This window comes from Lipotes vexillifer, unplaced genomic scaffold, assembly GCF_000442215.2.
Source record: "Lipotes vexillifer unplaced genomic scaffold, Lipotes_vexillifer_v1.1 scaffold590, whole genome shotgun sequence".
Classification (NCBI taxonomy): domain Eukaryota; kingdom Metazoa; phylum Chordata; class Mammalia; order Artiodactyla; family Lipotidae; genus Lipotes; species Lipotes vexillifer.
Window position 1 is genome coordinate 2171137 of NW_006778358.1, and position 17031 is coordinate 2188167.

Here is a 17031-nt window from a genome sequence, read left to right on the forward strand (position 1 = left end):
CAGAGGATTTAAGATGAAGGCTTTAAAAAATGTTAGCAATCGCTCAGAGAACGGGGAGTTAGTTCATTTTTTGTATGGAATGAGGTAAGCAAGCTTCTCAAACAAACGTCCTCCTGTGTTTGTATGTGATTTGCTGATCAATAATAATAACAAGCACTTCTTGGGTACTTACTTTGTGGCAGGCACTGTTCTTATCATTTTACATACATTGCCTTTTGGAATTCTCACAACAATCTGAGGTAGGTTCTACCATAATCAGCATTTTACAGATGTGGGAATCAAGGCCCGAGATTTTCCAGAATCACACAGAGCTAGGATTTGAACCCAGGTAGTTTGGTGCCAGAGTCTATACCTGTTACTGTACTTGTTGCTGGACGGTGCTAACTCTGTTCCCTCCCTTACCCAACCTCTGACCTGCATCTTTTTCATAACTGTCTGTAGGCTAAGGATGGTGATCATTAGTTAAGTGAAGTTCTGAGCTGGGAGTTATTTTATACTTTATTTGATGGTAAAGAAGTTTAATAGTTTCAGAACACATCAGAATCTTCCTGTTTTAATGATATCAAAATGCCATATGCCCTACAGCAGTGGAATGGATGTGAATGTCATGGGTAATGAGGAGGTAAATGAACCATGAAGCTAATGCTTGGAGTGGAGGGTCCATGAGCACATTAGAGAATCTTGAGGTGAATCATGGTGGAACTTGGGAAGGAGCTGGAGACTATGACCTACTCACAGTCTATTGCTTTATGGTCTTGTTTTCCAACCAGGTGGTAAATCACTGACTATCTCTCTGTCTGTCTGTCTTGATTAAAGTGCTCCAGTATATTCGTTTATGTTTGTTAAACCTCATTCTTGAGAAATGCATAATCCAGTTGGAGGCAGGGGAATATCTGAAATTAATTAAGGGTTGATGATGGACTGTTGGCAAAGGTGAAGAGAGAAGGAAGGCTGGCTAGAGCAGATTTATGTGAAATAAAGGAAACTTCATGGGAAGAGAGGCAGTTCATGACTTTTGGAGTTATTTCCTCCATTGCTGGAGAAGTAAGTGTAATTTTGGTCCATCTATGATCCAGTTGGCTCTCTTGTCTTTAACACATTCCTTTACAGGATGCCTGGCCTGGGTTAGTGTGAGAGGCATGGCCAAGCGTCGTTGGGGACCAAGATCTCATCTGGAGGCTGAACCTATGTGCCCTCAAGAGCTAGTTAAACAAATATGACACAGTGCTAATTTTTATTTAGTTTTTGATAGGACCTTTGTGTAAATGGTGCTCAGATACTACACTTTAAAAGCTCATTAGTGGAGGAAGCAGTCAATGAGCTAATAAATATATTGCTGGATGTGGAAGTTTCATCTAAGGAAGACAGAGAGAAAGCATCCAATATGAATAGTACTGATTCAAAAAATGAAATTTCGGGTAAGACAGGGGGTAATGGAAGGGTCTTGTTTTTCTAGGACATTACTGAAAACTAAAATTTAATTTTCTACATGACAATGAATTTCACACTCTAAAAAGACCCTCCCAATTTTATAAGGACATTTATAAATCTGAAATTATGATTCAGAGCACATTTTAATGATGCCATGTCATTCATTCCCATTACTTTTTGTTCAACTCTACAAGCATGTACTTTGCACTGGCCCTTGTTAGCTCTCTTTGCATTTAGGTCTAAATGTATGTTTTTTCGTTATCAGTAGAGTAGGATGGTTTATGGATTGGAATCCCCACTGAGGTACGTCTACACCAGAGCAAAGTGTTTGCAGGACAGACAAGGACACTGAGAGGCTGAGGACGGTCACTGTTCCCCAAGGGTTTATGGTTGTTGGTGGAAGAGAAAACCCAGAGAACGAGCACCCAGGCGCCCAGGCCCCGCCGTTCTTTTGTGGCCACAGCTCCTGCCTCTCCTCCTGTTGCCGCACATCGAGGAGGAGGGTCCTCCTCAGACTGCCTGGTGCCCCGAGTTCCTCTCCCTATCCTTTGATGGCCTCATTTTGTAAGAAGTGTGACCTTTGAGTGTTATTCAACTTGCATGTAATTTGTCTTAATTTTCTTCTCTTTAACTGCAGTAGATGGTTTTCTGTCTGTCTCCCTTTCTCTCTCTCTCCCCGTTCCCATCTCTTTCAATTTCTCTCATTGTGTAACAGCAAAAAGAGTAGAAGGACATTCTGACACCTTGACAGCTTCTCTTAATGCTGGGGCAGGCCTCCTACCTTTGACGACAGTCGCGAGAAAGAAGAAAGAGACCAAGGTCTAACAGGAAGGAGCCCGCGAGTTGCTCTCTCACTTCAATCACCAGAACCTGGGTGCTCTGCTGAAAGTTACAAGGAACACGCTAGAGGCCGTTCGCAAGCGCATTCATTCCTCCCACATGACCAGCTTCCAGGGTAATGATCCCACACCATTTGCCTGCTGGCTGGCCAAGCCTGCCTGCTGGTTGTGTGTGTGTGTTCCTGTTAGATTTAAATAATAAAAAACTCCACCATTTCTTGAGTGCCTCCTTGTAAGTTTAAATATTATGAACTTGGATTATCCCGACAATTCTATGAAGTAGACACTATCATTCTTCTCATTTAAGACTGAGTCCAGGGAGGTTAAGTAATTTGCTTAACGTCGCTTAGCTCTTGTTAATAACATCATAATCAGCATCACGTTTAATCTTTTTGTAATAAGGTGAAAACGTGTGAAATGAATTATTTTCATTAGTGAAAGAAAAAAATACATACTTTAAAAAGAAGATATCCAGAAAGATAATTTCATTGTTAAATTATTAGATTCTTAGCCAGTCTTATAAAGAGAGAAAGATCTTATTAATGCCATGATCTCCAAAGCAGAAATTGTTTTGACTATTTTCGTGTCAATTTAGTACTTTCCAACTGATTTCTTCATTCTCAGTACAACCATCTCTCCTCGGCACCATTCAGAAATAGGTGTTGCATTTCCGAGAGGGGCCACAAAAATCCATCAAATTTAGAGACATTCTGAAATTAAATTTTAAATTAAAAATATATAAAAAAATAAAGTAACAGTAATTAATTAAAATTGAAAAAATAATAGGATAACAAAATCTTTTAATTTATTTTGCGTATTGGCATTTAAGGGAAAGCATCTCTGATATTTAATTAACAGTGGTTGAATAAAAGTGGAAACATTAAAATAGTTTTTTGATTGGTGGCATGGCTTATTATGTTTTATTTTACTTCAGAATGGAGGATAGTTCTTTCCTTTGACATGGAGATAATATTAGAACTTATCAACTGTTGATATGCTGAATATTGTCACGTCTTCCCCAACTTTATATGTTACAGGTATTTCCAACTATATATAGAGAGTTAACACACACACACGTACATATTTAGACACCTATACCTATATCCAACTTTAAAAGCCCCTTGGGTATAGTATAAATGGTAAGTTACACTTTATTTCTTCTCCAATCTTTAACCGCGCCCTTTTAGGCAAGAGTTGATATAATTAAATCTGACTCCAGGCAGTGGGTTTCCTTTATGGAGAGTGTACCCATAGATTGTAATCAGCAGAAAATGGCTTGGGTTCCACCGAGCTGCTCTGTTACATTGAGCAAAACTAGATCCTCCTTTAGTTTTTATTCATTCATTCATTCATTCATTCAACAAATACATACAGTATTGTCCAATGATATACATATTATGTATTGTTCTAGGTGCTTTAATTTTTCTGGTTAAAAATGAAAAAATTAAAGATTTTTAACTAAGTTAATAAATTTGAAATTAAAAAGATTAAATCCTCCCTGTTTTGTGTTAACTCAGACAGTAACAGTACCTCTAAAATGAAGCAGAACGGTCTGCCCATTTTCCGGGCAAGCATCACTCTGGCCATTCCCAACATCACCATGGCCCCAGCCCTAGAAGACATACAGCAGACACTGAACAAAGCCGTGGAGTGCATCGTCACTGTCAGCAAGGGGGTTAGACAGTGGAACAGTGAGCTATTGTCCAAGGTAGGTGTGGGATGAGGAAATCATTTCTTATGATTGAAATGAATCATATGATTTGTGGCATGGTTTATTATGTTTCAAGGTCATATGACTGAAATATGTCCTTTTCCACTGTAGAAAAAGATGCACGAAAGAAAAATGGCTGCTTTGCAGAGTAACGAAGACAGTGATTCTGATGTTGAAATGGGAGAAAACGAACCTCAGGGTAAATGTTCTTTTAGTTCTTTCTAACTAGTCATTCTAAATCAAAATATATTGAGCTAAAAGGTATTTTCCCTCCATGCAATGCTCAAATCAGATTAGATCGGAATATTAATCTATGAGCGAATTTCTAGTTGATAAAATATGAAGATCCATGTATTTTAATATCACCATCATGAATAGTGTATTTTAAATGGGTATCTCACAAGACATACTAGGGGACAAGTAGGATTTTAGTCTCACAGTTTAAAGAGAAACTTGTCATCATCACAATGAACATTTCCTGACGTTTAAGAGCTATTTTGTATTTTGAGCCATTATATGTCCTGTTTTGCTAACATGCTGTGAGTTTTGCTGTAGATCTTATGGTTTTCATTTATATTCTGTAGTATTAGGTAGCATACGACATCCAAGTTGCTAATGATATATGATAAATGTAGTTTAGTCCTACAAACTTCTTTAAATGCAACCCTGCAAACAGCAGGGCTTGTGTAATTTTCAATTAGTGCTCATATCCCCTGAGAACTAACCACAAGGAAGAAACTAAAACAAGTTCCTCTTTAAAATAGTCTGTTACTGAGGAGGCTAAAGACAGCTCAACAACTTCATCCACAACTTACAATATTATTTATTTAAGCTAAAAATCTATATTATAATTTCAATTTTGATATTGTTTGGAAACATTGCTTAACTTCCTAGAATAGCTTAAAATTCAAAATTTTCTAAATTCAAAATATGTTCAATCATGAATTATATCTTAAATTGAGAGGAAAAGTGTTTAATGGAAAATTAGACATATATTTTTGTCATGATAAAAGAATTAAAAAAAGAAATAAGCTGCACCTTTTAAAAATAACAGCTTTGAGATATAATTTACATAACATAAAATTCACCCTTTTAAAGTGTACAATTCAGTGGTTTTTAGTATATTCAGAGTTGTACAACTATCACCACTATCTAATTTTAGAACATTTTCATCACCTCCAAGAGAAAGCCTGTACCTATTAGCAGTCATTTCTCATTCCCTTCCCCCAGCCCCTGGCAACCATTAATCTACTTTCTGTCTTTATGGATTTGCCTATTCTGAACGTTTCATATAAATGGAATCATGCTACATGTGGTCTTTTGTAACTAACTTTCAAGTTCTAACTATGTTGTAGCATATATCATTTCTTCATTTCTTTTTATGTATCATTTCTTTTTATTGGTCTATAATAGTCCATTGTATGGATATACTACATTTTATCCATTCATCAGTTGATGAACATTTGGGTTGTTTCCACTTTTGGACTGTTAAGAATAGATAATGCTATGAACATTTGTGTAAAGTTTTTGCGTGGACTTATATTTTCATTTCTCTTGGGTATGATAGTCATGCCCTGAATCATATGGCAACTTATGCTTAACATTTTGAGGAAGTGCCAAACTGTTTTCCAAAGCAATTAGACCATTTTACCTTCCTACCAGCAATGTATGAAGGTCTCTCTCTCTCTTTTTTTTTTTCCTTGTATCCTCACCAACAGTTGTTGTTGTCTGCCTTTTGATTATAGCCATTCTAGTGGGTGTGAAGTGGTATCTCCCTGCAGTTTTGATTTGCATTTCCATAAAGACCAATGATATTGCACATCTCTTCGTGTCTGTATGTGTGGCTTTTCTTTTTTTTTCTTCCGTTTATATATCTTGTTTGGAGAAATGTCTATTCTTTGCCCATGTTTTTAAAAATTGGACTGTTTGTCTTTTTATTGTTGAGTTGTTTATATATTATGAATACAGATCCCTTACCAGATACGTAATTTGAAATATTTTGTTACATTCTGTTGGTTGTTTTTTCACTTTCTTTCTTTTTTTTTTTTTTTTTTTGCCCAGCCGGGAGCCTCTCACTGTTGTGGCCTCTCCCGTTGCGGAGCACGGGCTCCGGACGTGCAGGCTCAGCGGCCATGGCTCACGGGCCCAGCCGTGCCACGGCATGTGGGATCTTCCCGGCCCAGGGCATGAACCTGTGTCCCCTGCATCAGCAGGCGGGCTCTCAACCACTGCGCCACCAGGGGAGCCCTGTTTTTTCCCTTTTTTTTTTTTTTTTTCGCAATACGGGAGCCTCTCACTGTTGTGGCCTCTCCCGTTGCGGAGCACGGGCTCCGGACGTGCAGGCTCAGCGGCCATGGCTCACGGGCCCAGCCGTGCCACGGCATGTGGGATCTTCCCGGCCCAGGGCATGAACCTGTGTCCCCTGCATCAGCAGGCGGGCTCTCAACCACTGCGCCACCAGGGGAGCCCTGTTTTTTCCCTTTTTTTTTTTTTTTTTCGCAATACGGGAGCCTCTCACTGTTGTGGCCTCTCCCGTTGCGGAGCACGGGCTCCGGACGTGCAGGCTCAGCGGCCATGGCTCACGGGCCCAGCCGTGCCACGGCATGTGGGATCTTCCCGGCCCAGGGCATGAACCTGTGTCCCCTGCATCAGCAGGCGGGCTCTCAACCACTGCGCCACCAGGGGAGCCCTGTTTTTTCCCTTTTTTTTTTTTTTTTTCGCAATACGGGAGCCTCTCACTGTTGTGGCCTCTCCCGTTGCGGAGCACGGGCTCCGGACGTGCAGGCTCAGCGGCCATGGCTCACGGGCCCAGCCGTGCCACGGCATGTGGGATCTTCCCGGCCCAGGGCATGAACCTGTGTCCCCTGCATCAGCAGGCGGGCTCTCAACCACTGCGCCACCAGGGGAGCCCTGTTTTTTCCCTTTTTTTTTTTTTTTTTCGCAATACGGGAGCCTCTCACTGTTGTGGCCTCTCCCGTTGCGGAGCACGGGCTCCGGACGTGCAGGCTCAGCGGCCATGGCTCACGGGCCCAGCCGTGCCACGGCATGTGGGATCTTCCCGGCCCAGGGCATGAACCTGTGTCCCCTGCATCAGCAGGCGGACTCTCAACCACTGCGCCACCAGGGAAGCCCTGTTTTTTCACTTTTTTAATGGTATCTTTTGAAGTATAAAAGTTTTAATTTTGATTCAGTCCAGTTTAGCTACTTTTTCTTTTGGTGCTTTTGACTGTGTATTTAAGAAACTATTGCTTAACTTAAGGTCATGAAGGTTTACTCCTATGTTTTCTTTAAACATTTTATATTTTTAGCTCTTATACTTAGGTCTACAGTGCATTTTGAGTGAAGTAGGGGTCCAAATTCATTCTTTTGCCTGTGAGTTGTCCTAGCACCATTTGTTGCAAAGACTATTTTTTCCCAATTGAATTTTCTTGAGACCCATGTTGAAAATCAGTTAACCGCAAGTGCAAATGCAAGCATTTATTTCTGCACTCTGGATTTTATTCCATTGATCTTATGTCTATCCTTATTCCAGGACCCCACTGTCTTGATTACTATAGCTTTGAAGTAAACTTTGAAGTCAGGAGTGTGAGTCTTCTGACATTTGTCTTCTTTTTCAAGATTGTTTTTGAATATTCTGGATCTCTTTTATTTCTGTATGAATTTTGAAATCATCAGCTTGTTAATTTCTACAAAAAAGATTTGTGATTTTTGGGATGTGCTAGATCTGTAAGTCAATCTGGAGACTATTGAAATGAAATTTAAAGAAAACTGAAATAATACAAAGTATCTCCTCAAACCACAGTGAAATGAAATTAAAAATCAGTGTTAGGAGATTTGGAAAATTCACTAATACATGAAAATTAAACAATACACTCCTAAATAACCAGAGTCAAAGAAGAAATCACAAAGGGAATTAGGAAATAGTTTTAGGATAAATGCAAAGGAAAACACAAAATGCCAAAACTTATGAAATGCAGTTAAAACAGTGCTTAGAGGGAAATTTATAGTCTTAAACACTGATACTAAAAAAGAAGAAATATCTCAAATCAATAGCCTAGCTTTCTAGGTTTTAAGAAACTTAACTTCAAGGTCACTGATTCTTTCTTCTACAAGCTAAAATCTGTTGAGCCTTGAAAGTGAATATTCATTTCACTTATTGTTTTTTTTCAACTTTAGAATTTGTATTTGATTCTCTTCTACATTTCTATTTCATTATTGATATTCTCTATTTTTTTGAGACATACTTCTCCTACTTTAATTCTTCAGATAGGGTTTTCTGTAGTTCCTTGAACATATTTTAATAGCTGATTTTAAATTTTTCTCTAAGTTTAATTAGGTCCCATTTGTTTATTTTTGCTTTTGTTTCCTTTGCATTAGGAGACAAATAAAAAAATATTGCTATGATTTATGTTAGAGTGTTCTGCTTATGTTTTCTTCTAGTTTTATGGTTTCCAGTCTTACTTGTAGGTCTTTAATCCATTTTGAGTTTATTTTTGTACATGGTGTGAGAAAGCTTTTGCACAGCAAAGGAAACCATCAACAAAATGAAAAGATAATCTACTGAATGGGAGCAAATATTTGCAAATGATATGACCAAAAGGGGTTAATATCAAAACTATATAAACAGCTCATACAACTCAATATCAGAAAACAAACAACCTCTTTGAAAAATGGACAGAAGACCGAATAGACATTTTCCCAAAGAAGACATACAGATGGCCAGCAGGCACATGAAAAGGTGCTCAACATCGGTACTCATCAGAGAAATGCAAATTAAAACCACAATGAGATATCACCTCACACCCGTCAAAATGACCATCATTAAAAAGAACATAAATAACAAATGTTGGCACAGATGTGGAGAAAAGGGCACCGACTTGCACTGTTGGTGGGAATGTAAATTGGTACAGCCACTGTGGAGAACAGTATGGAGGTTCCTCAAAAAAACTAAAAATAGAACTACCATATGATTCAGCATTTTCACTCCTGAGTATATATCTGGAAAAATGAAAACAGTAATTCGAAAAATATACACACCCCAGTGTTTATAGCAGCATGATTTACAGTAGCTAGGAAGCAATCCAAGTGCCCATCAAGAGACAATTGGATTAAGAAGCTGTGATACATATATACAATGGGCTATTACTCAGCCATAAAAAAGAACGAAATTTTGCCATTTGCAACAAGGTGGATGGACCTGGAGGGTATTATGTTAGTGAATTAAGTCAGGCAGAGAAAGACAAATGCTCTATGTTATCACTTATATGTGGAATCTAAAAAATAAAACAGAGGAAAGAATATAGCAAAACAGAAACAGATTTACAGATATAGAGAGCAAACTTGAGGTGACCAGTGGGGAGAGGGAAGGGGGGAGGGGAAAAGATAGGGGTATGGGATTAAGAGATACAAACTACTATGTATAAAATAAGTAAATAAATAAGCTACGAGGAAATATACAGCACAGGGAGTATAGCCAGTATTTTATAATAACTTTAAATGGAGTACAATCTATAAAAAATTTGAGTCACTATGTTGTACACCTGAATCTAACAGAATCTTGTCAATCAACTGTACGTCAATAAAAATTTCTTTTTGTCTAGTAATTCCAATAGTGGGCTTTCTCATGTATATTTCTATTGGCTGTTTTTGTTCCTATGGGTGGGCATGACTTTCCTGTATCTTTGCATGTCTCACAATTTTAATTTTTGTTTAAAACTTGATATGTTAAAGAGTATAATGTGGCAAATCTGATTCTTTCTCCCAGGGTCTGTTGTTGTTGTTGTTATTACTGTTTTATATTGACTTTCCTGGACCAATTCTGTAAAACTTGTCTTCCCTGTGGACTGCAGCACTATAGTCTGTGCTTGGTTAGTTTAGCAGTTAACTATGATTGCACAGAGATTTCCTTTAATGCTTTGAACCAGTAAGACTTCCATGCTTTGCCTAGGGAGTTTGTGTGTGCACTGGAGCACCCTGAAAGCTCAGAAAGTTTTCAGCACTGCTCTAGCCTTTATTTACTATTTGTGCAAGACCTCAATTCATGAGCCAGCATGAAAGATTGGGACATTTTTAGGTCTTTCCTGGGCATGTGCACAGCTCTGTACATACACATGACCTTCTAGAACCCCAGGAATATGTCAGGGCCCTATAAGGCCTCCTGTGGACATCTCATTCCCCAGATCTTTAACTTTTTTGGCCACCCTTTCCATCGCCCCAACAGATATCATTGCCTCAGGCAGCTGTGAAGTTAAATGTCACTGATTTTTTTTTTTTTAATTGAAGTGTAGTTGACTTACTTCATAAGTAAGTGACTTATGGACTTCAACATAGTGACTTGATATTTTTAGACATTATGAAATGATCACCACTATGAATCTAGTTACCATCTGTCACCATACAAAGTTATTACAGTATTATTGACTATATTCCCTGTATTGTACACTACATCCTGTGACTTATTTATTTTATAACTGGACTTCTTAATCCCCTTTATTGATTTTGCCCATCCTCCTTTCCCCTCCCTCTGGCAAGGACTAGTTGGTTCTCTGTATCTATGAGTCTGTTTCTGTTTTGTTCTCATTGTTTTTTGACAAACACCTTGGGGATAGGGATTTTCTCGGTCAGTGGGTTCTGAGTCAGGTCAAATAAAGATAACCTCTTTGAATGGGGCTTGCCCAGGGAGCTTCCAGACAAGTCAAGTAGGGACAATTCTATGGGGCTTCTTGAGGAGCCTTAAGCCCAGGCTGGTCCCTCTGGTGAACGTGGCCTGTTTCTGGCTGTGGTTTTCACAGCCACAGTCATTGCAAAGCTCCTGTTTCTCGAGGCTGCCGCATAGCCAGCAAGGGGCAGTGTACGTAGAACCAATTAACACATGACAAAACTCACTGCTGTTACTCAAATTTCAAAATATTTCTCTAATAAACAATTCCTTGAATTGTTGCAAGCTTTGGTTAATGTCCAGACTCCTGAAAAAATTATTATTGACAAATTTGCCCAGTGTTTTCAATTGCTTTTATAAAGAAGATTTTTTCAGAGGTCCTTACTTTACCATTACAGAAATTCACTCATCTTTTTAAAGCATGTTCTATATACTGTTGATATAAATGTTTCTCTCTCTCTCTCTCTCTTTTTTTTTTTGCTTTTAGATACCTTTGAGGTAGCATCTGTGAGCTTACCCATTCCTGTGCAAAGCAGAAACTATTATAAGAATGTTTCTGACAACAAAGAGATTCTAAAATTAGTCTCTGTGCTTAGCACAATCATCAACTCCACCAAAAAGGTATGCCAAGAGGATCTGCAGCCAGGGTCTTTTGCTTTACAGCAAGATTGAAGTTGAACATTTAATCTTGTCCTTCATGTAGCCTGGGTCTCACACCGTGTACCTTCAGTGAGCAACTTACGGAATCTCGTATGTGCTCAGCAAATGTTTGTTTAACTCAAGATTTTTCATTCTAGATTGCAAGGTGAAAGACAATTATTATTTCTGTGTTTTATATTGTCTTCTGTTTAATGCCTTTAAACTTTTTATGTATTTATGTAGTACAGATAAGTCTGTTAAAAAATTCAAGATGTCTCAAACCCCAGGTCAGACTGTTGCTGCAGTTCACCTTCAAAGAGTCAGTGATGCTGGAACTGACTTGAATCATTTGAAATAGAATAAGTTTATACTCAGTTTTTGTGTTTCTGTAGTTGGGCAAATCTTATAAAATGGATGAAAATTTGTATATATTGTATATACATGTATGTATATCATGGAAATAAGGTAATACTGAGAATTTAGAAAATATTTTCAGCACGTACTTGTACTGGACATAGATGCAAATTCAGGTTAATTTTTTCTTCCAAACTGCTCTTCTCTCACCTTTCCCTTTTCTGTTCAGGCAAATCTGTCTTTGTGGTTAAAAAGACTCAAAATCCTGGTGTCAATTTCTACTTAAAAGAAAATATTCACATTGGCACTAAGACCTGCTGACTCTTTAAAAATGTTTCTCATTGTTGAGGGAACAGTTGTCACTCAGTAAATATATCTTTTCTATTACTCAGTTTTGATAGAATGAGTTTCACTTGTTTGAAAGTGTTTTGAAAAGCTGCCTTTGCTGTAACCATGTGAGGAAATATTAAGTTTAATTTTAATGTATTCCTGAGGGAACTGGAAGCTTTTGCATTTATGCATTTTCAATTTTCCTTCTTAATATCTTGAAGGTCTTGTATTTAATTTTGCCCTAGGGACTGCATTCACATAATTCAATTTAACAAATATTTGTCTAGTGCTTAGTTTATCAAGCTCTGTACTAAACGATAAAGGTAAGTAGAGTATTCTATGATGATAATAAACATTCAAGTATGCTTTCAAATGTCTCAGGAATCATGGAAAATACAATAAAATAGGTCAATAATAAAGTCCATTACTTTCTTTCAATATAAGCAGCCACTGTTATGAAAAATCTAAGGGTAAGACAGAGTAGTTGAAATTAATGTACTGCAGGCAACAAGGTACTTATGTCTGTGTCATTGTTGTTGCATTTGCCTTTATATTATGTGACGGAAATGTACAGATCTTAGTACAGTCTTCCTTAAGATAATAGAAAGGGTTGGCACTTAAACTTGAAGGACTTTATCCAGATTGATAGGATGGCCAGATTGTTTCTGGAAGACTATATGCACACTTGGTCATAGTGCTAGATGTTGCTCTCCACAGCCATAGACCCTTCTGAATTTTCTGTGGCTGACCCTTCCTCGACCACAGAAAATCCCCTGACCCCAGCCCCTTTCCTCTTACAATAACTGGTTGTATCAGAGTACAAACCTGACCTACATTCAGCACATCCATAGTTTGGCCATCAACTTATAACACTGCCTGGCTTGAAAAGATGAGCTGGACCAAACAATCAAAATAACCACGGCAATTAAAATAACTTAAGTAGATCAGCCCTACATATGTAGTTCAAGTATTTTTTCCTTTAGGCTTTAGGTTACGTCTGCTTTCAAAAGTTCCAGCTTAATAAAGATTGACTCAGATAAAATAAGTGAGAGTCTAAAACTTATTTAGTTAGGGTATGTTCTTCTTTTTTCTTTTTTCTGGTATGTGGGCCTCTCACTGCTGTGGCCTCTCCCGTTGCGGAGCACAGGCTCCGGACGCGCAGGCCCAGCGGCCATGGCTCACGGGCCCAGCTGCTCCGCGGCATGTGGGATCCTCCTGGACCGGGGCACGAACCCGCGTCCCCTGCATCGGCAGGCGGACTCTCAACCACTGTGCCACCAGGGAAGCCCTGTTCTTCTTTTTTTTTTTTTTTAATAAATCTATCTATCTACTTATTTACTTATTTATTCAGGCTGCGTTGGGTCTTTGTTGCTGTGCACGGGCTTTCTCTCTAGTTGTGGGTAGCGGGGGTACTCTTCGTTGCAGTGCACGGGCTTCTCATTGCCGTGGCTTCTCTTGTTGCAGAGCATGGGCTCTAGGCTTGTGGGCTTCAGTAACTGTGGCATACAGGCTCAGTACTTGTGGCTCGTGGGCTCTAGAGAGCAGGCTCAGTAGTTGTGGCACCCAGGCTCAGTAGCTGTGGCTTGCAGGCTTCAGGAGTTGTGGCTCGTGGGCTCTAGAGCTCAGGCTCAGTAGTTGTGGCACAAGGGCCTAGTTGATCCATGGCATGTGGGATCTTCCCAGACCAGGGCTCGAACCCGTGTCCCCTGCAGTGGCAGGCGGATTCTTAACCACTGTGCTACCAGGGAAGTCCCAGGTACATTCTTAATATTATAAACTCTTGGGTGTTGAAAGAGCTCAGGATTCTGGAATTTTACCCATATTCAGGGATCTTTGATAATCTGTAATTCGTTCTCCAAACCATCATACATTTGTGAATATGTCTAGATGCTGTTGCAATGCATTCTGGGTGTGCATGTCAACATCTCAGCCCACGCCAGGGCATCAGGTGTAGTTGGGACAAGCGGGGGCAGGCTTAGCTTTTGGCATTTTAGTGGGTGTGAAGTGTCAACACTCATTAATCCTGAGGTTTCAAGGGGCATCTTTAGCTGCACGTGGGGAGCTAGAGTAAAGCTACTGCTTGGCTTGGTTCGGGTTGGTGAAATTTACTTAAAATAATCAGACCATTTAGAATGCTGTTGGTAATGCTCTATTCTTTCAAATAATGCCACTTTTCTCTCTATCTCAGTTGAAATATTTTTTTCTCATGCAGATGTAACTCTGAAATTATAATGTAAGCCAATAGAAAAAGTTGACTACCAAGAGGTATAAACATTAGAAATGAGGAGACAAATTGTAATTATTTGGAGATGATATGATTATCTATCAAGTAAATCTAAAAGCGCTAATCTAAAAAACACATATGGCCCAAGAAGAGTTAAGTTAGTAGTCAGTTGAAAGGTAACTATAGGCATTTCTGCTGTAATGCAATAAACATGTTCCCGAAAAGCCGGTTTTGCAAAGTTGCACATATAATAGGGCTTATGAGAAAAAAGAGGTTGAGATAGACACACACAACCTAGGAAATTCTGTAACCAGAGTAATACCAAAAATAATAACCATCATAGTAAAATATTAACCTGTTTAACAATGCTCTAGTCAGTATAGAACTTTACATACTATCAAAAGGTGAAAGAAACTTGGTAGATGTTGTAACAAGGTGTAAGAAACAGTTGAAAATACTGAGTTATGGAGACAAATATAAAATTTACAAAGATCAGGTCTAACTGTGCAAAGAACATTCTCGAAACAAAGTGGAGAACAAATTAACCCAAAAGAAAGAAGAGACAAAAAGCACTGTGCCCCTCTTTGGTTTGCTTCTTTAGTGGGTACAAATGAAGTGCTAGGAAAAACAGCATTTGATAATGTGACCTTCCTGTTATATTGACATCATTCCTTATTTGCCAGTTGCGAGAAAGCCAATTCATCTTACAGAAGCACACTTTGTAACAAAGCAGACCATTTTTTAAAAAACAGTTTTTAAAAAAACTTATATGCCATCCATACAGTTATAAGGAAAGTGGAAAAAAGATCCTTTTTACAATAACAACATCATTGAAAAGTACCTAGGAGCGTACATAATGAGAAGTTTGTAGGGTCTTTATGAAGAGTTCTCTAAAACTTAACAAGGAATTAAAGAAAAAGAGGTGAGAAGATTTAGAAACACATGGGAAGATTTAATATTGTATGGATGTCAGTCCTTATCTAATATATTTATACATTTTGTGTGATTCCATGCAATCTTTCAATGGGGCTTGATGCTGGATATATTCTATTTGTCCCTCTAGATCTAATCTCCATCCTCCGACCTTAGGGAACAAGTCAATGGGTTTCCATTGAGACTTCCAGTAGATTTCACCAATGAGAGTCTTGGAGGAGTTTGTGCAATGGGAAAAAGTGACCTCAGAGTATTTTTTTCCCCCATAGCACCACCTTCTCTGTGGCATGATTTGAGCTGTGTTTTTTGACCTAATGTCCAGCTCCAGTCAATAGGGCCTGGTTCACAAGAGATTTTATGGACTCTCTCTCTCTCTTTTTTTTTTCCTGAGAAACTGTTCCCCTCTCTTTTTGGCTAGGATGGTACCAGTTACATTGTTACTAGTCCCAGGTTACCATTTACACTATTGTATCCAGTTCCAGTCCTGTGGCATTTTCAACTAGTCACACGGTTCACTAATTAAACATTTTAATAAATCCATGGGAACCACCAGCAACTGGCAAATGTTCATTTATATCATGATACCGTTTCTGATTCTTCCTTCTCTACACAAATACGTTATTTGTATTCTAGGAAGTTATTACATCCACTGACTGCTTCAAACGCTACAATCACATTTGGCAAAAGGAGAAAGAAGAAACCATTGTGACGTTTATTATGAAAAACCCCTTGCTTTCTGAATTTGAATCCCAGATTCTCTATTTCCAAAAACTAGAGCAAGAAATTAACACTGAGCCTGAGTATATCTGTGGGGGTACCATTGCTCTGTACACAGGTTGGTTCATTTTCTTTCAGACAGTCATAAAAATTCAACGTATTACTCTGTCTCTTTACCTAGATTAGTATTCCAGAGAGTTCTAGCTATCTTAAAGATTGACTCTCCTTTTATTGGCCTCAAGCTTTAAGACCAACTTGTAGATTTGTTTTTAATTCCCTTCTGCGTAATTATTTATTCTGGACTATTTTGAACACTCTGCTGCTAAACCTTGAAAATAAATGCTAATTCAGACAAGGGATGAGTCTGTAATATTTGGAATTAAAATGTACCCTTTCTTTAATAAATAACAATAACAAAGATTTGAGGCTTATCTCCGACAGTTTAGATAGGTACTGGTTTTTTTTTTTTCCCATTTTGGAATGTGTTTTGAATTGTTGCAAATAGGCTTTATGGCATGAATGAATATATAATGATTGGGAAAAACTAATTTTTTTCCAGTTTGATTTTTCATGTTAGAGGGCTATCAGCTGCAAAGTATTTACTGTTGGTAAACCGTTACACTGGGTCTCCTTATACTGGTTCTAGTTTTTTAAACTGAATGGTGGACATGTGGCTTTTACAGCTGACTTGAAGTTCATCTTGACCGCTGAGACGAAGGCCTGGATGGTTGTCATTGGCCGTCACTGTAACAAAAAATACGGAAGTGAGATGGAAAACATTTTTACACTTGTTGAAGAATTCAGTAAGAAACTGAATCGCCCAATTAAAGACCTAGATGATGTTCGAATTGCTATGGTGGCACTGAAGGAAATTAGGGAGCAGCAAATCTCCATTGACTTTCAAGTGGGACCTATTGAGGTAACTGATAATCACTTGTTCTATAGAAATACCTCCATATGTTGGGCTCTATTAGATGAACTATTGACCAGATCTGGACTGGAGTTACAAATGGACGCTAAACCCAAGAACAACGATTTCAATAATGACACCTAACCTATAGGGTGCCTTGTATGGGCAGTTCTAGTACGTTACACAGCATTTGAGGTGTTGAAGAGCAGAGCCTGAGATGAGGATTTCTGTATAAGTGATTTATTGATGAGTGCTCATGAGAGAAGTAGAGTGAACGAAACAGAA

At 38.5% G+C, this 17031-nt stretch overlaps 1 protein-coding gene across 1 annotated transcript in view; it reads left to right on the forward strand.

Annotated features, from left to right (window-relative positions):
* Positions 1 to 17031, forward strand: part of DNAH5 (dynein axonemal heavy chain 5) — a 207251-nt gene that overhangs the window by 36132 nt on the left and 154088 nt on the right. Inside the window, 7 exon segments of the mRNA XM_007451616.1 lie at positions 1253 to 1418; positions 2147 to 2386; positions 3788 to 3978; positions 4093 to 4180; positions 11127 to 11260; positions 15753 to 15954; positions 16520 to 16755. Coding sequence (XP_007451678.1) covers positions 1253 to 1418; positions 2147 to 2386; positions 3788 to 3978; positions 4093 to 4180; positions 11127 to 11260; positions 15753 to 15954; positions 16520 to 16755 — 1257 coding nt within the window.